Source organism: Catharus ustulatus, chromosome 15, assembly GCF_009819885.2.
Source record: "Catharus ustulatus isolate bCatUst1 chromosome 15, bCatUst1.pri.v2, whole genome shotgun sequence".
In the NCBI taxonomy this organism is placed as follows: domain Eukaryota; kingdom Metazoa; phylum Chordata; class Aves; order Passeriformes; family Turdidae; genus Catharus; species Catharus ustulatus.
In genome coordinates this window covers 18,727,546-18,751,539 of record NC_046235.1, presented here as the reverse complement: position 1 = coordinate 18,751,539, position 23,994 = coordinate 18,727,546, and the positions used below count along the sequence as shown (strand labels likewise).

The window sequence follows — 23,994 nt, the reverse complement described above, 5'->3', positions numbered from 1 at the left end:
AATGTCTTGGCCCAGAGCTGCGGAGCGGTTTGGTGCTCGGGGCTGGCAGGATGCGCACGGGGCCGGTGTCACCATTGGTAACCGGGCTGTACCGGGCCAGCACTCGGCACGGGTGAGCCCTGGAGCGCTCGGAGATTGGTAACCGGGCTGTACCGGGTCAGCACTCGGCACGGATGAGCCCTGGAGCGCTCGGAGATTGGTAACCGGGCTGTACCGGGCCAGCACTCGGCACGGGTGAGCCCTGGAGCGCTCGGAGATTGGTAACCGGGCTGTACCTGGCCAGCACTCGGCACGGATGAGCCCTGGAGCCCCGCGGCTCGGAGATTGGTAACCGGGCTGTACCTGGCCGGCACTCGGCACGGATGAGCCCTGGAGCGCTCGGAGATTGATAACCGGGCTGTACCGGGCCAGCACTCGGCACGGGTGAGCCCTGGAGCGCTCGGAGATTGGTAACCGGGCTGTACCTGGCCAGCACTTGGCACGGATGAGCCCTGGAGCGCTCGGAGATTGGTAACCGGGCTGTACCTGGCCAGCATTCGGCACGGGTGAGCCGTGGAGCGCTCGGAGATTGGTAACCGGGCTGTACCTGGCCAGCACTCGGCACGGATGAGCCCTGGAGCGCTCGGAGATTGATAACCGAGCTGTACCTGGCCGGCACTCGGCACGGGTGAGCCCTGGAGCGCTCGGAGATTGGTACCCGGGCTGTACCGGGCCAGCACTCGGCACGGGTGAGCCCTGGAGCGCTCGGAGATTGGTAACCGGGCTGTACCGGGCCAGCACTCCACACGGATGAGCCCTGGAGCGCTCGGAGATTGGTAACCGGGCTGTACCGGGCCAGCACTGGAGCGCTCGGAGATTGGTAACCGGGCTGTACCGGGCCAGCACTCGGCACGGGTGAGCCCTGGAGCGCTCGGAGATTGATAACCGGGCTGTACCTGGCCAGCACTCGGCACGGGTGAGCCCTGGAGCCCCCGGAGCAGCGCGGATGTGAGTGCGGACAGCGGGGCACGCACTCCTGGGGACAACTGTGCTGCTCCACGGCCGTGTTGTGTAACAGCGCCCAGCCCCTGCCCCTCGGTGCCCTGAGCCCTCATTCCAGAGCGCAGCAGCTGCCTCCGAGAGGGCCCCGCTGAAATGCGGCCAGAGGGATGGAATTGTGCTTTCCCCTCCCTGCGTGCAAGCGTGTCAGCGCTGCTGACAGATGGCTCGGCCGCCTGCGCCGGGCGATTATCGAGCCGCTATTACCTTTGCAAAGTGAATCGCAACGGAAGGTTCTCTGTAATGAATCCCGCAGTGTTTGCACCCTCGCTTTGTGTCCCGCCCGTGCCGGGGAGCGGCCGGAGCGCTCGGGTGCTGATTTACAGAGCCGGAGGCAGCGCGTCCTGCGGGCACGGCGCTTTCGGCAGTCTGTGCTGCCACCTAGCCCGGCCCGGCCCGCCGAGCCCAGCCCGCACAGCTCCCAGAAAAGCGTCCCCGGGATGGGAGCCCAGCCCGGCTCCGTCTGCACAGCTCTCTCAGAAAAGCGTCCCCGGGATGGGAGCCCAGCCCGGCTCTGTCTGCACAGCTCTCCCAGAAAAGCGTCCCCGGGACCGGAGCCCAGCCCGGCTCTGTCTGCACAGCTATCCCAGAAAAGCGTCCCCGGGATGGGAGCCCAGCCCGGCTCCTCCTGCACAGCTCTCCCAGAAAAGCGTCCCCGGGATGGGAGCCCAGCCCGGCTCCTCCTGCACAGCTCTCCCAGAAAAGCATCCCCGGGATGGGAGCCCAGCCCGGCCCAGCCCGGCCCGGCTCGGCTCGGCCCGGCTCGGCCCGGCTCGGCTCGGCAGCAGCAGCCGCAGCTCGGGGCTCCGCTGCCCCCGCGCCGCTCGTACTTACGGTAGAAGACATATTCGGTGTAGCTGGACCAGACCTTGTCGTCTGTGTACTGGTTGACGAAGGAAGCCGTCACCGAGGAGTTGCAGGCCACCATGTGGAATCCACACTCGGACAACATGTCAAAAGCCCTCTCCAGGTGCTTGAACTTGAGATAAAACCTGGAGGTGTACCTTTCTGGAGCCCTGTCCGGGTCTCTGCTTTCATTCAAACTTTCTCCAAAAACCTCTTTGACCAAAGAAATCCTTCCACAAACCAAAATCCTCGGGACCCTCCTGAATTTGGCGTCGGCTTGGCTCTCCCTGCCGATAGTGCAGGAGCCGCGGTAGCCGATGGTGATGAATCCCCACTTGCGCTCCGGCGGCAGCAGCGAGGGCGGGCAGATCCTCGTGTCGCTGCCCTGGGACACCTCTTCGTAGTCACTGTGGCAATAATCGTCAGGGCTTTGCTTGCTGTCGTCGGGAGTCAGGAGCTTGACCAAGTCCGGGAGCTGGAAGTACTCAGCCTCCCTCTTGAGCCTCCCCTTCTCTGGGAAGTGGTCGGGCAGAACCACTTGCTTGTCCCTGAGATAGTCCAGAATGTAGCGGAAAAGGAAACCATCTCTGTCGATGAAGAATCTTCCCTTGGAGTCCTTGGCCAGGTCGTTGGCCGTGTCTCTCTTGGGGGTGAACATTTTCCAGAGCAGGGAGTGAGGGGTGCCCACCAAGGTGGAGTGGCGAGTGAAGTAAACCTGGCCGCCCACGTTGAGCTCCACCACCTCGGGGAAGGAGTGCAGCCCCGAGCCCTGCTCCCGAGCAGGAAGGTAAGTCCTGCAGTTGCCACTCAGAGCCATTGTAGTTTAAACTGGAAATCGGCAGCGCGGAGAAGCAGGACTATCAATCACATCAGAGGGCAGAATAAGGCTCCCGACATTAAGGAGAAACGAGGGGCGAAGGAGAAGTGAGAAAATAAAAATAGCCAAAAGGATTGTTGGATTGTTTAAAAGAAAAATCTGAATTGTCCATGAGTGACAGTGTGGCAGAAGTGGTTTATACACTGAGCCACGGAGGCTGGAGAGCAATCACCTCATGACATGCAATCACATCATCAGATCTTCCAACAAAGCCATCAAAATCAAGGTCAAGCCAAGCCTATGGCCATTCACAGGTCTGTGAAAAGGGAAACAACACAAGGCACGAATTACTCTTCTAAGCATCACAGCTGCCGCAACAGAGAAAAGCAGAGCAGTTTGTAAAGCCAAGCTAATCTGCTAAATAGGTCTCCTTTTTTTGGCAAGTTCTACGCTTCTATTTCACAAGTATTCATCAATGAAAGGGCTACATATGACTCCACTGTTTAAAAGAAACCGCACAGTTCATCTTTAAAGAAACATCTAAATTAGACATGCACACGAGGGAACGAGAACGGGGAGTCTTACCTTGGTTACAATTAACGCACAGCTCTTGTAAAGAAAACCAAAATGTCAAGACACTCAGAACACACATACAGGCACACAGGGTCCGGGCAGTGTGAATCCGATCCCAGCAAGGGACAGCAAAGGCAAGAGAAGTGCTCTTAGCAGCATCCACGGAGCTCTCAAGTGTTAAAGCGAGTCACAGGGAAGTGAACCGTGGCGGGCGGCGAGGAAACCAGTACATACAGCACGGCAGAGGGAAATAAATAAATAAATAGATAAATAAATAAAAAAATTCCCGAGTGGATGCGCGGGGCAGGGGGAGCGGGAGGGCAGCGCCCGCCCCGATGACTTGCAGAAAGCCCGCAGCCTGCGCTAGGCACTGCCGGGCTCCGGCGGCTCCCCCATGGCCCGCAGGGAGCGCGGGCACCGCCGGGGCCGCCCCGCGCCGCCGCTCCGCCCCGCTGCGCTCCGGGCTCCGGGAGCCGCTCAGCCGCACTCCGGGCTCCGCGCTCCGCCCCGCTGCGCTCCGGGCTCCGGGAGCCGCTCAGCCGCGCTCCGGGCTCCGCGCTCCGCCCCGCTGCGCTCCGGGCTCCGGGAGCCGCTCAGCCGCGCTCCGGGCTCCGGGAGCCGCTCAGCCGCGCGGGGCCGGCGGCGCGGACGGCGATGCTGATTGCATCATCTTAAAGGAGTCGGGCCGGGATGGGCGCCCGTGTGCGGGACACGGCAGCGGGCAGGGCTGCGAGCGGGCACGGCAGGGCACGGCCGGACACTGGCATGGCCGGGCACGGCCGGACACCGGCACACCGGACACGGGCACACCGGACACGGGCACGGCCGGACACCGGCACACCGGACACGGGCACACCCGGACACGGGCACGGCCGGGCACCGGCACACCGGACACCGGCACAGGCCGGCACAGGCGGGCACAGGCACAGCCGGGCACTGCCACACACGGGCACAGCCGGGCACTGCCGGGCACGGCCGGACACGGGCACAGGCGGGCAGAGGCGGGCAGAGGCGGGCACAGCAGGGCACAGCAGGGCACAGCAGCACACGGACAGTGCCGGGCAGCGCGGCAGCACCGCGGACAGAGGCGGCACCGCGGACAGCGGCAGCACCCGGACAGCGCCGCTCATCGCCTCTCCGGTTCCGCCGCCCGGGCAGCGCTCACCGGCCCCTGCTCACTGCCCGCTATTCACTGCTCGCTGCTCACTGCCCACTGCTCTCTGCTCACTGTTCACTGCTCACTGCTCACTGCCCCCTGCTCACTGCCCGCTGCCCACTGTCCACTGCTCACTGCTCACTGCCCCCTGCTCACTGCCCGCTGCCCACTGTCCACTGCCCCCTGCTCTCTGCCCCCTGCTCTCTGCCCGATGTTCTCTGCCCCCTGCTCACCGCCCCCTGCTCACCGCCCGATGCTCACTGCTCTCTGCCCGCTGCTCTCTGCCCGCTTCTCACCGCCCCCTGCTCACCGCCCGATGCTCACCGCCCGATGCTCACTGCTCACTGCCCGCTGCTCTCTGCTCACTGCCCGCTGCTCTCTGCTCACTGCTCACTGCCCGCTGCTCTCTGCTCACTGCTCTCTGCCCGATGCTCTCCGCCCCCTGCTCTCTGCCCCCTGCCCCCTGCTCACCGCCCCCTGCTCACCGCCCCCTGCTCACTGCCCGCTGCTCACCGCCCGCTCTCCCCCCCGCTCCGTCCCCTGCCCGCCCCGAACGTGCCTGTCCCGGCTCCGCGGGCTCCTCGCGGGGGTCCCGGTGCTCGCGGCCGGGCAGGACCGGGGTTCTCTCCGCCGCCGCCGCTCCTCATGTCCCCGGAGCGGGCAGGGAGGAGGAGCAGGGCCCGGGGGCGGCTCCGGCGGTGCGGAGCGCCCGCTCTGCTCGCGGTTCTCTAACGGGGGAGCCGCGGGCGGCACCGCCACCTCGTGTCCGTCCCGCTGCTCGGCCGGCACAGGGAGCGGAGCCGGGATCCCGCCGGCAGCCCAAACCCGGCACAGGAGCTCGGGAGCCTGGAGCACACCAGGGACATCCGCGGGAACGGGGCAGCACAGCCCTGTGCCAGCTCTCACCTCCTCTGGGCAAAAATACTCTACTCGGAATGATAAACATATGAGGGAAGAAAGTCTTTTACTCAAACGCTGACCTAAAGCTTTAGAGTGAAGCCTCTGTGTGATGCAGTCACCGTGCAGGGTAGATTTTGCTGGCTGCACTTAAGCTCACAGATGCACAGAATATTCTGAGTTGGAAGGGTCAAGGATCATCACACGGGGATTGAACCCACAACCTTGGTGAGTTAGCACCGTGCCCTGCAGCTCAGGCTGCACATACTTCAGTGAGACTCTTCTGAGAACATGGCCATAATATAAAACAAAACAGCCAAAAGAATAATTTTCAAGGCTAAGACAGAAAATCATTATTTGTGTACCTACAGACTTTTAAAATCAAATCTGAGGGCTGAACAGTTAATCAAAGCCTTGATTTTTACATTAATTCATTAATTCTGAAGCAACTGCTGCACTCCTGAGCAGTCTGTCCCTCACTTCAAGATCTTTCTTTGCAAACCAGCAGGATCTGGGCTAGTTGTGGCTCAGAGGAAAGCCCAAGTCCTGTGTCCTGCCCCTGTGGCTCTGCAGAGCAGCTGAAGCAGTGCGGGGCAAGTGCTCCATAACCCCTGCACAGAGGATTTCGGGATGGGATGTGAGATCACGTTCCCTTCAATGTCTTCATTACTTTTTGAAGAGCCTGGTGCAGTCGGTGCAGACAGGATTTAACATGTGCACAACAGCCAGAGGGAACAGCAGCTGCCTCTGGGAGCACAGCGCTGTCCCTGCTCAAAGCAGGGAGAATTGCATCAGCTTCTGCAAATACTTCAGCTGTCCACGCTCGCTGACATGCTGCAATCTAATTAAAATCCAATTCCACAAAGGCAGGGGTGCCATATGAATCAGTTCCCTGTCCCCAGTGAGAAGTGACAGTGCTCAAACCAGCACAGAAGGGTTTGTGATGTCCCTGTGACACAACCAAGGGGCACAGAAGGGTTTGTGATGTCCCTGGGACACAACCAAAGGGCACAGAAGGGTTTGTGATGTCCCTGTGACACAACCAAAGGGCACAGAAGGGTTTGTGATGTCCCTGTGACAACCAAAGGGCACAGAAGGGTTTGTGATGTCCCTGTGACAACCAAAGGGCACAGAAGGGTTTGTGATGTCCCTGTGACAACCAAAGGGCACAGAAGGGTTTGTGATGTCCCTGGGACAACCAAAGGGCACAGAAGGGTTTGTGATGTCCCTGGGACACAACCAAAGGGCACAGAAGGGTTTGTGATGTCCCTGGGACACAACCAGAGGGCACAGAAGGGTTTGTGATGTCCCTGGGACACAACCAAAGGGCACAGAAGGGTTTGTGATGTCCCTGGGACATAAATAAAGGGCACAGAAGGGTTTGTGATGTCCCTGAGACACAACCAAAGGGCACAGAAGGGTTTGTGATGTCCCTGGGACACAACCAGAGGGCACAGAAGGGTTTGTGATGTCCCTGGGACACAACCAGAGGGCACAGAAGGGTTTGTGATGTCCCTGGGACACAACCAGAGGGCACAGAAGGGTTTGTGATGTCCCTGGGACACAACCAGAGGGCACAGAAGGGTTCGTGATGTCCCTGGGACACAACCAGAGGGCACAGAAGGGTTCGTGATGTCCCTGTGACAACCAAAGGGCACAGAAGGGTTTGTGATGTCCCTCTGACAACCAGAGGGCACAGAAGGGTTTGTGATGTCCCTGGGACATAAATAAAGGGCACAGAAGGGTTTGTGATGTCCCTGGGACACTACCAAAGGGCACAGAAGGGTTTGTGATGTCCCTGGGACACAACCAAAGGGCACAGAAGGGTTTGTGATGTCCCTGGGACACAACCAAAGGGCACAGAAGGGTTTGTGATGTCCCTGTGACAACCAGAGGGCACAGAAGGGTTTGTGATGTCCCTGGGACATAAATAAAGGGCACAGAAGGGTTTGTGATGTCCCTGGGACACAACCAATGGGCACAGAAGGGTTTGTGATGTCCCTGGGACACAACCAAAGGGACCCTGGGGGTGGAGCTCAGCCCAGCCGCTCTGGGGCCAGGACAGCACTGAGGGATGTGCAGGTGCTCAGTGAGCAGGGACAGGAGTTCTCCAGCCACACCTGGGACTCCTGCCCAGCACCAGGCACGGACTCCGTGTCATTAGCCGGTACAGACAGCTCTAAGCTCAAAGTCTTTTTGAAACATTATCATCAGAATTGCCCTTTGAAAAGAACAAAAACCTTAGAATTTTAATCACAACAGCTTTAGAAACGCATCTGCACTTTTCAAATAATAATGAAAGCAATTCAGCACCTGCTTTTATTTCTTTACACGGGACATTCCAATCATTTCACTGTAACACAATCTGCTTTGATGAAACGACTTCAGTAGTAAAAGCATCACGTAATGCTCCCCAGCTAAATACAAGCCATGGGCCAAATCCATCTAAATGCAGCCCGGGAGAGTGAAACTTTAAAATCTGGGCCAAATGCATGGTGACCTAAATGGAAAATATGTGTCAGGACCACACCAAGGAGTAACTACAGTTCTGATGGAAGAGAAAAGCAGCATCCATCAAAGGGAGCAGAATGAAGCACTTCTGACAGATGCCTTCATAACCTTCAGCACAGGCAAGGGAAAATTTAGCCTGAGCTTAAAGTGTATGTTCCAAAAGCCCCAGCATAGCTGTGCTGAAAGCCAACCCAGGAATGCTGGGACATCATTCCCAGCTTTGAGGCCATTCCTTATGACAAAGTGCTAAACTGGCATTTCAGGAGCTCATGGAACCACTGACTTTATGGAATTTTGGTGGGGGTTAGAAATAGGTGTCAGAAAAGCAGCAGCAATGAGTGCTGGAAAGGAAGAGCAGCATTACCTGTGCCTGTGTGTGTGTGTTTGGGTAGCACCTCCCATCTCCAGAGGAAACACACAGGCTGCAAATTCGAATCAAGTCACCCACACATAGTGAGAAACGTGGAAACTGTTTATCAGCAACAACACAAGAGCTTGCAGGTGCTTGGAGAAGGAGCAATTGAAGGTAGCAGAAACTCAAGTAGCAATTCTGAGGAAAAAATACATCCAAGTTGGATTTTGGACAGAAGGTTCCACCTAAAAAGCCACATGAGGACTTTCATCACCCTGTGTGATCTTTACACACAATAGTTAAAATAAGAAAGGAAGAAAGAAGGGCAGCACTTCCAGTTCCAGGCCTGCACTTTGATTCAGGAACAACTTCAAGGTGCCTCCTAAGGATCCTCCAGCCCTGTTCCCTGTAACATTCTGTGCTTCTCAGCAGGCTCGTGTCCGAGTGCTGAGCCAGGGCACAACTCCACCAAGGCAGCGAGAAGAGGGCAGAATGGGAATGTGGCATGGCAGGAATGAGGGAATGTTTGCACTGGGGCTGCCATGAGGGCCAGGGGTTTCCCAGAGGGCAGGAACCGTGTCCTGCACTGGTGTTCACACACAGGACTGCCAATCCAGCCTCAACCCAGCAAAGAACAGAGCCTGAGACAAGCCAAGCCCAGACTGTTGCCATTCCAGCCTCTAACCTCTCCAGCAGGGCTGAGTCCTTGCCACCACCCAGCTCCAGAGACAGCTCCCTGCATCCCATCACTGAGCTCCAGAGACAGCTCCCTGCATCCCAGCACCCAGACACTGAGCTCCCTGCATCCCAGCATCCACAGACTGAGTTCCCTCCATCCCATCACCCAGAGACTGAGCTCCCTGCATCCCATCACTGAGCTCCAGAGACTGAGCTCCCTGCATCCCATCACTGAGCTCCAGAGACAGCTTCCTGCATCCCAGCACCCAGACACTGAGCTCCCTGCATCCCAGCACCAGAGACCGAGCTCCCTGCATCCCAGCACCCAGACACTGAGCTCCCTGCATCCCAGCACCCAGAGACTGAGCTCCCTGCATCCCAGCACCAGAGACCGAGCTCCCTGCATCCCAGCACCCAGACACTGAGCTCCCTGCATCCCAGCACCCAGAGACTGAGCTCCCTGCATCCCAGCACTCACAGACTGAACTCCCTGCATCCCAGCACCCAGAGACTGAGCTCCCTGCATCCCATCACCCACAGACTGAACTCCCTGCATCCCATCACTGAGCTCCCTGCATCCCATCACTGAGCTCCCTGCATCCCAGCACCCAGAGACTGAGCTCCCTGCAAGGGAAGCCAGGCAAGAGGAAGTGATGCTGAGCTAAACCAGAGATTATCCCCTGATCCAGCAGCGTGAATTACACAGTGAAATTCTCATCTGCTCAAATCCAGCAGTACGTGTGAATGGGAAGAAAAAGCGTGAGGCAACACTAAATGGCTGAGTGTCCCTGAGAAAGGATCTTCCAGCAAAGAGGGTGAGGGCCATGAAGAGAGTTTATTCACACAGTAAAGCATTACACAGATCTGCCCTTGATCTTTTATTCATAACTCCAGTGCATCGTGTATTCTCATCCCAAACAAGCAAAGGGGCAGAGCAGCTTTCCCAGCTGCTCAGGATGTGAGCACAGGCTCGGAGCAAGGCTCAAAGGGCTTTTTGCCATGGGCCATGGCTTTTTGCCATGGTGTATCAGAGAGAGGAGTCCCAGCTCCTGCACAGGAACCCTCTGCTCCTTCTGCTGAACACCAAACCCACAGCACACACACAGCACAGGCTCTGAGCCTTGCAAAAGCTGCCAGGGCGAGGGAATCATGTTCCAGTGATCTCCATATCAACCACTGCACATCAGAGAACGTTCTGGAGAATAATTGATATATGTGTGCTGACAACTCCTTTGGAATTCCATGGCCACTGTTCAACAAAGCAATGTGCTACACAGACAGCCCTGACCCTGCAAGAGAGCCAGCACGTGCAGGCAGGCAGAGACCTCATGGACACGCTGGCAGCCAAGGATTAAAACAAGACAAAAATCGCAGTTTTCAGTCCCTCTGCAAGGCACTTCCTTCCTCCCTTCCAAGTTCTGCCATAGCAAGGCCCATTTCAGCAGACATCTTCCTCCTCTGCCTTTCCTCATCCTCCCATTCCTCCAAAGTTCTTTGAATAATGCTTTTATTCTCAGCCTGATTCAAGTGATCCTGTTATTAACACTGGTGTAATTATAGTGTGCTATTTAACATTGCAGCTAAAACAAAGCTTTGGTAGCACTACCATGACACCAGCAGTGTGCAAGCCATGTACTAGGTGAGTACTTTTACGAGTACTTTTACTCTTCCCAGGCTGAAGCCATTTCAAGGTCCTTTGCAAACACAAATTCCCTGTCCAGGTGGTGTTCAAGGCCAGGTGGGGCCTGGAGCAATCTGGGCTATGGATGGGTTGAGTTTCAGGGTCCTTTCCACCCTGAAGCAGTGTGGGATTCTGGCAGTGTGTGGAAGCCCCAGTGCAGCTGGTGCCTGGTGTCTGGTGCCTCCCAGCCCTTCCCAAAGCCCCAGCAGGAGCAGTTGTGCAGCTGCAGTGCCTGCCCTCCCCTGCAGCCCAGGGCAGTGCCAGAGCAGGGCTGGGAATCCATCCTGCACCATTCCCTACAGCGGTGCTGAGATGCCTGCTGCAGGGAGAGCTCGTCAGTGAAAGCTCGACCTAAGCCTCAGGCAATCCTAATAATCGAAGCAAAACCAAACAGATTTCTTGGCACAGAGCATTTCCCCAGCAGGTCCTAATTACCCAGTGCAGTGCCTGGATTTGGGGTCCCAATTACTCAGCACAGTGCTGGGATTTGGGATCCCAATTACCCAGAGTAGTGTCTGGGATTTGAGATCCCAATTACCCAGTGCAGTGCCTGGATTTGGGATCCCAATTACCCAGAGCAGTGCCTGGATATGGGATCCCAATTACCCAGAGCAGTGTCTGGATTTGGGATCCCAATTACCCAGGTAGTGCCTGGATTTGGGATCCCAATTACCCAGTGCAGTGCCTGGATTTGGGATCCCAATTAGCCAGAGCAGTGCTGGGATTTGGGATCCCGATTACTCAGAGCAGTGCTGGGATTTGGGATCCCAATTAGCCAGAGTAGTGCTGGGATTTGGGATCCCAATTCCCCAGGCAGTGTGCTGGGATTTGGGATCCCAATTCCCCAGGCAGTGCCTGGATTTGGGATCCCAATTACCCAGAGCAGTGCCTGGATTTGGGGTCCCAATTACTCAGCACAGTGCCTGGATTTGGGATCCCACTTACTCAGTGCAGTGCCTGGATTTGGGATCCCAATTACCCAGAGCAGTGCCTGGATTTGGGATCCCGATTACCCAGTGCAGTGCTGGGATTTGGGATCTGAATTCCCCAGGTAGTGCCTGAGATTTGGGATCCCAATTACCCAGTGCAGTGCCTGGATTTGGGATCCCAATTACTCAGCACAGTGCCTGGATTTGGGATCCCAATTACTCAGTGCAGTGCTGCGATTTGGGATCTCAATTCCCCAGCACAGTGCCTGGATTTGGGATCCCAATTACCCAGAGCAGTGCCTGGGATTTGGGATCCCAATTCCCCAGCACAGTGCCTGGATTTGGGATCCCAATTCCCCTGGCAGTGCCTGGATTTGGGATCCCAATTACCCAGCACAGTGCCTGGATTTGGGATCTCAATTACCCAGTGCAGTGTCGGGATTTGGGATCCCAATTCCCCAGGCAGTGCCTGGATTTGGGATCTGAATTCCCCAGGCAGTGCCTGGATTTGGGATCCCAATTCCCCAGGCAGTGCCTGGATTTGTATCTCATTTCCCAGCCCAGTGAGCTGCAGTGAGTCGCACAGCTCAGCCGAGGCCCAGCAGATGCAGCCCGCACACTGAGCAGGTCCTGCATGAACGCTGCCATCGTCTCAGCCTTCAAACACCGATTCTCCTGAAGTGTAAATGTGCATGAAGCAGCTTAGGGCACAGGGACTGATCCCTGTTATTTGAGGCTGTAATTCCCCACTGTTACTCTGCTCAGCTCTGCACAGTGACACATTTCCCCGAGCCTGATCTCAGCAGCACCGTGCACTCTGCACGTCAGATCTGCTTTGCAGGTGAGGCTTGGAACAGGGCTGGCATTTAAATACAGTCATTTCATCAGCAGAATATTACATACACAAGTGTGTAACAAAATGACTGAAACTGTGTCCTGAGCCAAAATGAATTAAAATAAAGAACGGAATGACACACACATCCATAAACCAGGAACATGACTCCAGAATCTCCTGTGCCCCTGTGGCTGGTGCTGGGCTCCAGGAGCTGCCAGAGCTCAGAGCACATCGTGCAGGGGATGGAAACGGGTCCAGAGCTCAGAGCACATCGTGCAGGGATGGAAACGGGTCCAGAGCTCAGAGCACATCGTGCAGGGCATGGAAACGGGTCCAGCGCTCAGAGCACATCGTGCATGGATGGAAACGGGTCCAGAGCCCAGAGCACATCGTGCACAGATGGAAACGGGTCCAGAGCTCAGAGCACATCGTGCACAGATGGAAACGGGTCCAGAGCTCAGAGCACATCGTGCAGGGCATGGAAACGGGTCCAGAGCTCAGAGCACATCGTGCAGGGCATGGAAACGGGTCCAGAGCTCAGAGCACATCGTGCAGGGCATGGAAACGGGTCCAGAGCTCAGAGCACATCGTGCATGGATGGAAACGGGTCCAGAGCTCAGAGCACATCGTGTGCAGATGGAAACGGGTCCAGAGCTCAGAGCACATCGTGCATGGATGGAAACGGGTCCAGAGCTCAGAGCACATCGTGCAGGGCATGGAAACGGGTCCAGCGCTCAGAGCACATCGTGCATGGATGGAAACGGGTCCAGAGCCCAGAGCACATCGTGCACAGATGGAAACGGGTCCAGAGCTCAGAGCACATCGTGCACAGATGGAAACGGGTCCAGAGCTCAGAGCACATCGTGCAGGGCATGGAAACGGGTCCAGAGCTCAGAGCACATCGTGCAGGGCATGGAAACGGGTCCAGAGCTCAGAGCACATCGTGCAGGGCATGGAAACGGGTCCAGAGCTCAGAGCACATCGTGCATGGATGGAAACGGGTCCAGAGCTCAGAGCACATCGTGCAGGGCATGGAAACGGGTCCAGAGCCCAGAGCACATCGTGCAGGGCATGGAAACGGGTCCAGAGCTCAGAGCACATCGTGCACAGATGGAAACGGGTCCAGAGCTCAGAGCACATCGTGCAGGGCATGGAAACGGGTCCAGAGCTCAGAGCACATCGTGCAGGGCATGGAAACGGGTCCAGAGCTCAGAGCACATCGTGCAGGGCATGGAAACGGGTCCAGAGCTCAGAGCACATCGTGCATGGATGGAAACGGGTCCAGAGCTCAGAGCACATCGTGTGCAGATGGAAACGGGTCCAGAGCTCAGAGCACATCGTGCATGGATGGAAACGGGTCCAGAGCTCAGAGCACATCGTGCATGGATGGAAACGGGTCCAGAGCTCAGAGCACATCGTGTGCAGATGGAAACGGGTCCAGAGCTCAGAGCACATCGTGTGCAGATGGAAACGGGTCCAGAGCTCAGAGCACATCGTGCACGGATGGAAACGGGTCCAGAGCTCAGAGCACATCGTGCAGGGCATGGAAACGGGTCCAGAGCTCAGAGCACATCGTGCAGGGCATGGAAACGGGTCCAGAGCTCAGAGCACATCGTGCAGGGCATGGAAACGGGTCCAGAGCTCAGAGCACATCGTGCACAGATGGAAACGGGTCCAGAGCTCAGAGCACATCGTGCAGGGCATGGAAACGGGTCCAGAGCTCAGAGCACATCGTGCAGGGATGGAAACGGGTTCTGGTGTAGTTCTGAACCTTATCACCACACACCCTTCAGCGAGGTGTAAAGCAGGATAAAGCAGGAGAGGTGTAAAGCAGGATAAAGCAGGAAAGGTGTAAAGCAGGATAAAGCAGGAGAGGTGTAAAGCAGGATAAAGCAGCCGTCCTGACTCGGTCATTCAGTTTTAGCTACGCTTGCTCAGCCAGGGTTTGTCACCTCAAAGGCCACCCAAGCCAGCAAAGCGTGGTCGCTCCTGCCTGTGCTCACTTTGGGACATGAGAGAGTTAATAAATCAAATCCTACTTAACAAGCTTCTGAAGGCTGCTCAAATGCTTTCCACCAGCCCTGGGGTAAACAGTGAGTGACACTAAAAGGAGTTTCTTCGCGTGAGTGTCTTCACAGTGCCAGTCATGTTTTCCTCAATTCCCCTGTTCCCAGCTAATTCTGCAACTAATTTGGGAGGGGTGGGCCAACAACCGAGCTGTAAGAAAGCCAAGAAGATTCACAGCTGTAGCAAAGCTTTCGTGTGGCCACAGGAAAATATTTATTGTGGATATGTGAAAGGGAGTGAAGGGGCTGCGCCGGAGCCACACCGACACCATGCGGCTAAAGCGGGCCTGGAGGGAGGGACGGGATGAGGAGGGATGAGGAGGGACTGAGAGATGGGATGAGGAGGGACGGGCTGAGGGAGGGATGGGATGAGGAGGGGATGAGGAGGGACTGAGAGATGGGATGAGGAGGGACGGGCTGAGGGAGGGATGGGATGAGGAGGGGATGAGGAGGGACCGAGGGATGGGATGAGGAGGGACGGGCTGAGGAGGGACCCGAAGAGGAGGGACGGTATGAGGGAGGGATGAGGAGGGACCGAGGGACGGGATGAGGGAGGGAAGGGATGAGAGAGGGAAGGGCTGAGGAGGGGATGAGGAGGGACCGAGGGACGGGATGAGGGAGGGATGAGGAGGGGCGGGATGAGGGAGGGATGAGGAGGGGCGGGATGAGGGAGGGAAGGGACTGAGGAGGGACGGGATGAGGAAGGACGGGATGAGGGAGGGAAGAGGCTGAGAAGGGACGGGACTGAGGAGGAGCTGAGGGAGGGACGGGCTGAGGGAGGGAAGAGGCTGAGAAGGAACCGAGGGACGGGCTGAGGAGGGACTGAGGAGGGACGGGCTGAGGGAGGGAAGAGGCTGAGAAGGAACCGAGGAACGGGCTGAGGAGGGACTGAGGAGGGACGGGCTGAGGAGGGACGGGCTGAGGAGGAGCTGAGGGAGGGAAGAGGCTGAGAAGGGACCGAGGGACGGGCTGAGGGGGGATCGGGGCGGTCCCGGTCTGAGGGCCGGGCTGAGGGGGGATCGGGGCGGTCCCGGGCTGAGGGCCGGGCTGAGGGGGGATCGGGGCGGTCCCGGTCTGAGGGCCGGGCTGAGGGGGGATCGGGGCGGTCCCGGTCTGAGGGGGGATCGGGGCGGTCCCGGTCTGAGGGCCGGGCTGAGGGGGATCGGGGCGGTGCCGGTCTGAGGGCCGGGCTGAGGGGGGATCGGGGCGGTCCCGGGCTGAGGGCCGGGCTGAGGAGGGATCGGGGCGGTCCCGGTCTGAGGGCCGGGCTGAGGGGGGATCGGGGCCGTCCCGTCCCGCCCCGCGCAGGCGCGCAGCCGCGCGCGCTGTCCCGGAAGTGGAGGCGCGGCCGTGACACGTCGCAGGGGCCGCGGCGGCGGGAGCGGGGCCGGGCCGGGGCCGCAGGTGAGGCCGGGGCCGGGCCCGGGGCCGGGAGCGCGGGGCACACACGGCCCGGGGCACGGGGAGCGGGGCGGAGCGGCGGCCGGGCCGGGCCGGGCCCCGGCGCAGCGCGAGGTGGCGGGGCCGAGGGGCCGCGGCGGGGCCGAGCGGCCGCAGGGGCAGCGGCAGAGCCGCGCGGCGCCGCTTCGGGAGCGGTCCGGACCCGCCTCGCTCTTCTCTTGCACAGGGGGCGATGTCCGGGTTCGACGGCTTCAACACCGACTTCTTCCAGACCAGTTACAGCATCGAGGACCAGGCGCAGCCCTACGACTACAGCGGGCGGCCGTACAGCAAGTAACTCGTGTGGCCGGCCCGGGGCTCGGCTTGGGGACACCGCGGATCTCAGCCCGTGCCAGCCCTGCCGTGGGGACACCTCCCACTGTCCCAATTCCCAGTGTCCAGCCTGGCCTTGGGCACTGCCAGGGATCCAGGGGCTGCTCTGGGCACCTGTGCCAGCCCTGCCAGGGAACAATTCCTGCCCAAATCCCAGCCAGCCCTGCCCTCTGGCACTGGGAGCCATTCTCCTGGTCCTGACACTGCAGGCCCTTGTCCAAAGTCCCTCTGCGGCTCTCCTCTGGGCTTCCTTAGGATACTTGTGGGACAGTCTGTGTCTCCAGGAAAGCTCTGGCACTTCAGCCAGCTGCTGGTTTCTGGAACTGAGTCCCAGATGCTCTGTTTGGTGGAGAGCTGAACTCTCTGTAAATGGAGATCTGAAGTAGTTTTGTGTTGAATTCTCTGCCTGGTGGATTTCAGAGCAAGTGTTAGAAGATTGAAGGACAAGTTATGTGAATGATCTTAATTGTATGAGTGATCTGCATGTCCTTGGGAGAAGAAATACTGCTATTCTGCAGCTGCACCTCCAGTTACTCACTTGGGAACTAGAACTTAGTGTCACCTAAGGAGCCTGCAGTGTCCTGGTGGCTCCCAGGCTGCAGCAGGGAGGTGTGGTGGGTGTTCCTGTGAGCATCCAGCCTCGGGCTGAGGGTTTGGTCCCTCTGTGTGACCCCTGAGATGGATGGAGCAGCTCAGTGCCATTTGTGACCTGAACAGGATCACAGGGCTGTGCTGGGGCTGGACTCTAACACGAGCATTTTCCATAGTTAAAGATTTTGGAAGTGTTTATGGAAATCTCTGTGGTTGGACTTGGGATAGATCAGTGGCAAGAATACCTGAAGAGTTTGTTGAGGGCAGGGGGTGGCTGTGATTGGGGTTTTTGTGGAGGATGTGTGATGGGTTTGCTGTGGTGTCCTGGCTGGAAGCAGCCTTGCCTCACAGGAGGTGTTTCAGCAGCAGCTCTGGCTGTGCCCTAACGTGGGGTTGTGCTTTGCAGGCACTATGGAGGCTATGAGTACCCCCAGCAGGCTGGCTTTGTGCCCCCTGACATGATGCAGCAGCAGCAGCCCTACACAGGACAGATCTTCCAGCCCACCCAGGCCTACACTCCAGCCTCTGCACAGTCTTTTTATGGAAGCAACTTCGAGGATGAGCCTCCGCTGTTAGAAGGTAAAACTTTGCTGTGGCCCAAATCCAGAACTCCTCCTAGTTTGGGGATTAGCTGGTAGCAGTGTGCATTCCCTGCTGCTGGGAGTGCTCAGTGTGTTTGAAATTCTCATTGATTTATTTTTTTAACCTGCATTTTGGCACGTGAAATCCTTGTTCCTGTGTGAACTTCTGCAGTTGGGAGTTTGTGCTTCCTTGCTTCACACCAGCTGCTGTGTGGCAGATTAAATCAGTTCACTGGGAGTCCTGACTTTGTGACAAAACACTGAATATTCCTCTTGGTGCAAATAATAATTGTTACTGCTGCTTTGTAAAATAAGTGGCTGCAGATGCTTTGAGTTGATTCTTGGTTAGAACAGGAATGTTTCATTGCTAACAAGGAATGCTAAACACTGCAGAAATGCCTGTGTGGAGTACAGCCTGTGCAGAGTGCCAGGCTGGACATTCAGCTAAGTCTGGCTTGCTGGGGTCAGTTTCCAGCGTATTTCTGTTATTTTTCACTTCCAGACAACTGAATAAACCCTCACTGTTACTGGGTGGAGAGACAGGCATCTGTCACCTGTCCCCAGGCATGATGCCTTCCACCCCCTGGGCTTTTCAATTAAAAATATTACTTTATTTACATCAATAAAACAGGACCAGGGAACTGAAGGGACCTCTGTGAACCCAGAACTCTGTGCTTGGGCTCTTCCCTGGTCCTTCAGAAACCACCTGGGCACTTCCCAGCACCTGGAATGTGTGCAGGCAGCAGGAGGAAAGAGGGGAGGGCTCAAGTCCCTGGTGCCCATCCCAGATCTGGGGGAGATGGGAAGTGGGGAAGCAGGGAAGACAAAGAGTGGAGCAAGTGGAGCAGGCAGGAAGGGAAGGAATGAAATCCATGTTCTGTTCACTTGCAGAATTGGGGATCAATTTTGACCACATCTGGCAGAAAACACTAACGGTGCTGCACCCCCTGAAGGTGGCTGATGGCAACATCATGAACGAGACAGACCTGGCTGGGCCCATGGTGTTCTGCCTGGCCTTTGGGGCCACCCTGCTGCTGGTGAGGCACTGCCAGGGGCTGCTGGGCTGTGCTGGGACCCACTGGGCTGTGCTGGGCTGTGCTGGGACCCACTGGGCTGTGCTGGGCTGTGCTGGGACCCACTGGGCTGTGCTGGGACCCACTGGGCTGTGCTGGGACCCACTGGGCTGTGCTGGGGCCCACTGGGCTGTGCTGGGGCACTCTGGGCTGTGCTGGGACCCACTGGGCTGTGCTGGGACCCACTGGGCTGTGCTGGGGCACACTGGGCTGTGCTGGGGCACACTGGGCTGTGCTGGGGCACACTGGGCTGTGCTGGGACACACTGGGCTGTGCTGGGCTGTGCTGGGGCACTCTGGGCTGTGCTGGGACACTCTGGGCTGTGCTGGGACACTCTGGGCTGTGCTGGGACACACTGGGACCCACTGGGCTGTGCTGGGACCCACTGGGCTGTGCTGGGACCCACTGGGCTGTGCTGGGCTGTGCTGGGGCACTCTGGGCTGTGCTGGGACCCACTGGGCTGTGCTGGGCTGTGCTGGGACCCACTGGGCTGTGCTGGGCTGTGCTGGGACCCACTGGGCTGTGCTGGGACACACTGGGGCACACTGGGCTGTGCTGGGAACCACTGGGCTGTGCTGGGACACTCTGGGCTGTGCTGGGCTGTGCTGGGACCCACTGGGCTGTGCTGGGACACTCTGGGCTGTGCTGGGACACTCTGGGCTGTGCTGGGGCACACTGGGCTGTGCTGGGACCCACTGGGCTGTGCTGGGCTGTGCTGGGACACTCTGGGCTGTGCTGGGACCCACTGGGCTGTGCTGGGGCACACTGGGGCACTCTGGGCTGTACTGGGACACACTGGGCTGTGCTGGGCTGTGCTGGGACACACTGGGCTGTGCTGGGACCCACTGGGCTGTGCTGGGGCACACTGGGGCACTCTGGGCTGTACTGGGACACACTGGGGCACACTGTGCTGTGCTGGGCTGTGCTGGGACACTCTGGGCTGTGCTGGGACCCACTGGGCTGTGCTGGGACACACTGGGCTGTGCTGGGCTGTGCTGGGACACTCTGGGCTGTGCTGGGGCGCACTGGGCTGTGCTGGGACCCACTGGGACCCACTGGGCTGTGCTGGGACACTCTGCAGGAGGGGCTGCACCACTGCAGGGTCACTGCAGCTCTGGGCATTGGGGCCAGGACAGCTCATCCTTCTCATGGAGTGTCCTGAGTGGCAAGGGACCCCCAGGGAGCTCAGAGTCCAGGACAGAAGTTGGTGTGTGAGTGGCAGAGGCACTGGGGCTCTCTGTGAGCTGTGACAGGTGTGATTTCAGTGCCAGCTCACTGGAACAAACCTGCTTTCTCCCTGCTTGCATTGCTCAGTGGGGCTGGCACTGCTGCAGCCTGGTCAGTTTTTCTAACTGAGCTTAGTTGGAGTAAAACTGTGCTTTAATGACTCAGGGGTGTCAGTGATGACACAACAGCAAACAGAGCTCCTTGGCATTGAAAACTTCAGGGGTTTAATCTGCTTTAGCTTGAAATGCTTCAGGCACTGCTTTTCATTTCTGCCTCAAATTTCACGTTGCTGTGACAGTTAAAACACACTTGGGTACCAAGGGGACCTCAAGCCTACTTTAATAAGTAACTTTTATTTATGGAAAGTAGGCCAGTCAAATTAATGAACATCTTTGTAATAGATACGTTTGAATTTTATTTTCCTAAAAAATTATTTTTCCTGTCTGCTTTAAAAAAAATCCATGGAATGTGGTGAGAGGAAGTGGGCTGAGCCTGGCACAGAGGCCACAGCATGGTTGTTTCCTGAGCTGCTTGAAGAAGGAGAGCTGGGTCTAAGCACATCCAGTTTGGAAGTTGGTGCAGGGGGACAGCAGCTCAGCCTCAGCTGTTCCTGGGGTTTTCAAATTCTTCCTTGTGCCATAACTTCGTGCATTCTATCACAAATTAAAGGACTTCAGCTCTGGATTTGTCAAGAAGTTCCTGAATTAGAGTTTTGTTGTCTTTACACATCAGTTCTGTAAAGGTTATTATAGCAAGTAACCAATCAGCATGAGAAGTCCTTGATTAAACCCTGAGCAGTTGCTGGGCTGAGATCAGAGAGCAGTCAGATCAGAACCTGTTCATTGAGATCCACAGAGTCAGGAGGAATTCCAGGCTCCTGGAGCATGAGCTGTCCTGGGACTCTGGGGGGGAAACCCTCTCTGTGGGGTGGGAATGAGGGAGCTGGGGGACACTGTGCCCACTCTGCTGTGTGCCAGGCTGGGTAAATCTGCGCTGGGTGCTGGTTCTGTTCTGTGCTGGTTCCATCCTGACCCATCCTGTGCTGGTTCCATCCTGACCCATCCCGTGCTGGTTCCATTCTGTTCTGCTCCCATCCTGACCCATCCTGTCCTGGTTACATCCTGACCCATCCCATCCTGACCCTGTTCTGTTCTGGTTCCTTCCTGCTCCCATCCTGACCCATCCTGTGCTGATCCCATCCTGACCCATCCCATCCATCCCATCCATCCCACCCTGTCCCATCCTACCCATCCCACCCTGAGCAATCCCCTCCTGTCCCCCCTGACCCATCCCATCCATTCCCCCCATCCCAAATCCCATCCCAAATCCCATCCCAAATCCCATCCCAAATCCCATCCCAAATCCCATCCCAAATCCCATCCCAAATCCCATCCCAAATCCCATCCCAAATCCCATCCCAAATCCCATCCCAAATCCCATCCATTCCCCCCATCCCGAATCCCATCCCAAATCCCATCCCCCTCTGTCCCATCCCATCCATCCCCCCCTGTCCCATCCCCCCCTTGTCCCATCCATTCCCCTCTGTCCCATCCCCCCCTGTCCCATCCATCCCCCCCGTCCCATCCCCCCCGTCCCATCCCCCCCTGTCCCATCCCATCCATCCCCCCTGTCCCATCCCATCCATCCCCCCTGTCCCATTCCCCTCTGTCCCATTCCCCCCCTGTCCCATCCATCCCCCCCTGTCCCGTCCCATCCATCCCCCCCTGTCCCATCCATCCCCCCCGTCCCCTCCCATCCATCCCCCCCTGTCCCGTCCCATCCATCCCCCCCTGTCCCATCCATCCCCCCCTGTCCCATCCATCCCCCCCTGTCCCATCCATCCCCCCTGTCCCATTCCCCCCTGTCCCATCCATCCCCCCTGTCCCATTCCCCCCTGTCCCATTCCCCCCTGTCCCATCCCCCCTGTCCCATCCCCCCTGTCCCGTCCCCCCTGTCCCATTCCCCCCTGTCCCATCCCCCCTGACGTGCCGTCCCCCCCAGGCTGGCAAGATCCAGTTCGGGTACGTGTACGGGATCAGCGCCATCGGCTGCCTGGCCATGTTCTGCCTGCTGAACCTGATGAGCATCACCGGGGTGTCCTTCGGCTGCGTGGCCAGCGTGCTGGGCTACTGCCTGCTGCCCATGATCCTGCTCTCCTCCTTCGCCATCGTCTTCTCCCTGCAGTAAGTGCTGCCTGCCCCGGGCTGGGAGCTCCTGCAGGGGAGGGAGTCACCCAGGGGAGCTCCCACCTGCAGTGCTGGGCCTGTGTCATGTGAACAGGACAGCAATCTTTGTGTATTTACTGGGGAAAGGGGGTGAGTCCTGGCTTTGCCTCTGAGCTTTTGAATGCACAGACTCCCAGAGCAATCTCAGGTTTGTTTCCAGCCAGCTCTGAGTCTGACAGGTCTCAGCACCTGTCTAAAAGTAACACTTATTGAAGATGCAAATTAGGATTTTACAATGAATGATTCCTCTTGGCTCTGTGCATTTAGGGACTGAAAAGAAACAGCTTGGCACAGTTCCTTTCTCACTGCTTTGAAATTTCATATGCTCAGAGTTAATTTTGAGGAGGCTTTCTGCTGTCAGAATTGACTGATGTTGTTCTGAAATTCTAGACTCCCAGAGTGGTTTGGGTTGGAAAAGCTCCTCCAGTGCCATGGCAGGGACACCTCCCACTGTCCCAGGGGCTCCAGCCCCAATGTCCAGCCTGGCCTTGGGCACTGCCAGGATCCAGGGGCAGCCACAGCTGCTCTGTGCCAGTGCTCTCCCAGTGCTCTTAGTGGGAACATCTCATTTAATGCCCAAAGCTGAAATCCATCCCAGAAATGCCCAGCTGTGACTCCCCCAGGTGGGTGTACCCAGGGCTCACAGGAATTCTCTTCTTTCTGCCTTTGCAGGGGGGTGATGGGGATTATCCTCACGGCTGGAATTATTGGCTGGTGCAGTTTTTCTGCCTCCAAGATCTTTATCTCTGCCTTAGCCATGGAGGGCCAGCAGCTGCTCGTGGCCTATCCCTGCGCACTGTTGTACGGAGTCTTCGCCCTCATCTCCGTCTTCTGAGCAGACTCTGGGGGATCCAGGGGGCCAAAAGGAAAATCCCAGCTTGGAACATGGACTTGGACCACAAACAGCTGCAAACAACCGTCTCGTGTTGCTATCATGAAACCTAGACCTGTTTGAATCACCTGGAACAATGGGAAATGTCTCGTGTTCCCTTTTTTAGGACTTTGAATACTGTTTTCAGTGACCTGGGGAGTCCAGAGCTTTAATATGTGTTCATGCTTATCAAGTTCCTGTGATTTCTTTCCCATTCCTAGATCTTTAGAAAAAGTAACTTTCAGTTGTTTATTTGAGGGTTGTGATTTTTGTTCCTTTTGTTTTGTTTTGTTTTGTTGTGTAGGGGAGGGCCAAGGTTGCAGTTAGCAATTGGTAACTTTCTATCCAGACCAGTTCAAGGAGCTGCTGTGGATTTGGGGACCTCTGGATAAATCTGCAGGAAAGAGGAACCTGCTCCTGACCCCTCTCACCAGAAATGCACAAATGAACAAAAGTAATTCCAGTATGTCCTGTATTGTAACCAATATCCTCCAAAGCTCTCTAGTCTCAATTTTCTGTTCATTTGCTGTGAGAGTATTTCAGGATTTAAGATACTTAAATTATGAAGTAGAAAAGAGATGCTTAAAAGTGAAAGGGATGTGTAATTCTGTCACACTTGAAACATGACCACCCTGGGGTGTCTGTAGCTTTATGTTGACTGGGCTTTCTGAAGGACGTGGCAGAGGTTCCTTCCCTGCTGGGTGAGAGGAACCTCCCAGTGCTTCCAAGGAAAACACCATTTGGAAAACGTTATGCTTGTCAGTATTGTAGTTATTGTAAAGTAATTTAAGGCATATTGATTAAATTTTCCTTAAATTTTGAAAAAGGTGCTTGATTTTCCTAATCTTTATTTTTCATGTTCGCTTACTGAAATAGAAACTTTGATGTTGAAGCAAAATCACGTTTAAAATTGAATTAATTGGGTGGGTTTGGTGTTGGCTTCAGTGAGTGAAGAGCAGGAGGCAGCCCCAGTGCTGTGTCTGTGCAGATCAATGGCATTGATTGCCAATGAGCCTAATTAAACCCAGTTCCAGGACATGGAAGAGCTCCCTCAGCTGCCTGAGCAGGTCAGGTTCCAGCACTAACATTGTACTTTGGGAGCAGCTAATTCAGCTTGTGCTGCACATTCCAGAGGGAAGCTCTTAAAGCTTTGCAGTGCTTCCATAGGTACCTTCCAGGGTGATTACCTGGGTATTAAAGTGTTATAAATAATGTTTTCTTTCACCCCAGCATGAGCAAACTTCAGTGCACAGGATAAACAACTCAGTGTTGCC

The 23,994-nt window shown here is 56.9% G+C and overlaps 2 protein-coding genes across 2 annotated transcripts in view; one reads left to right on the top strand and one right to left on the bottom strand.

Annotated features, from left to right (window-relative positions):
• Positions 1 to 3,686, bottom strand: part of KCTD16 (potassium channel tetramerization domain containing 16) — a 58,793-nt gene extending 55,107 nt beyond the window's left edge. The window contains exons 1-2 of the mRNA XM_033073587.2: positions 3,287 to 3,686; positions 1,873 to 3,017 (exon numbers count right to left, since the gene is read on the bottom strand). Coding sequence (XP_032929478.1) covers positions 1,873 to 2,701 — 829 coding nt within the window. The 5' untranslated portion in view covers positions 2,702 to 3,017; positions 3,287 to 3,686. The remainder of the gene's footprint in view (positions 1 to 1,872; positions 3,018 to 3,286) is intronic.
• A 12,007-nt stretch (positions 3,687 to 15,693) lies between these two features.
• On the top strand, positions 15,694 to 23,546 carry YIPF5 (Yip1 domain family member 5). The gene is made up of 6 exons (XM_033073581.2): positions 15,694 to 15,783; positions 16,007 to 16,113; positions 17,150 to 17,322; positions 18,216 to 18,361; positions 21,626 to 21,807; positions 22,522 to 23,546. The coding sequence occupies exons 2-6, from the start codon at positions 16,013 to 16,015 to the stop codon at positions 22,682 to 22,684; spliced, it is 765 nt and encodes a 254-aa protein (XP_032929472.1). The 5' UTR covers positions 15,694 to 15,783; positions 16,007 to 16,012; the 3' UTR covers positions 22,685 to 23,546.
• Positions 23,547 to 23,994: the final 448 nt, after the last annotated feature.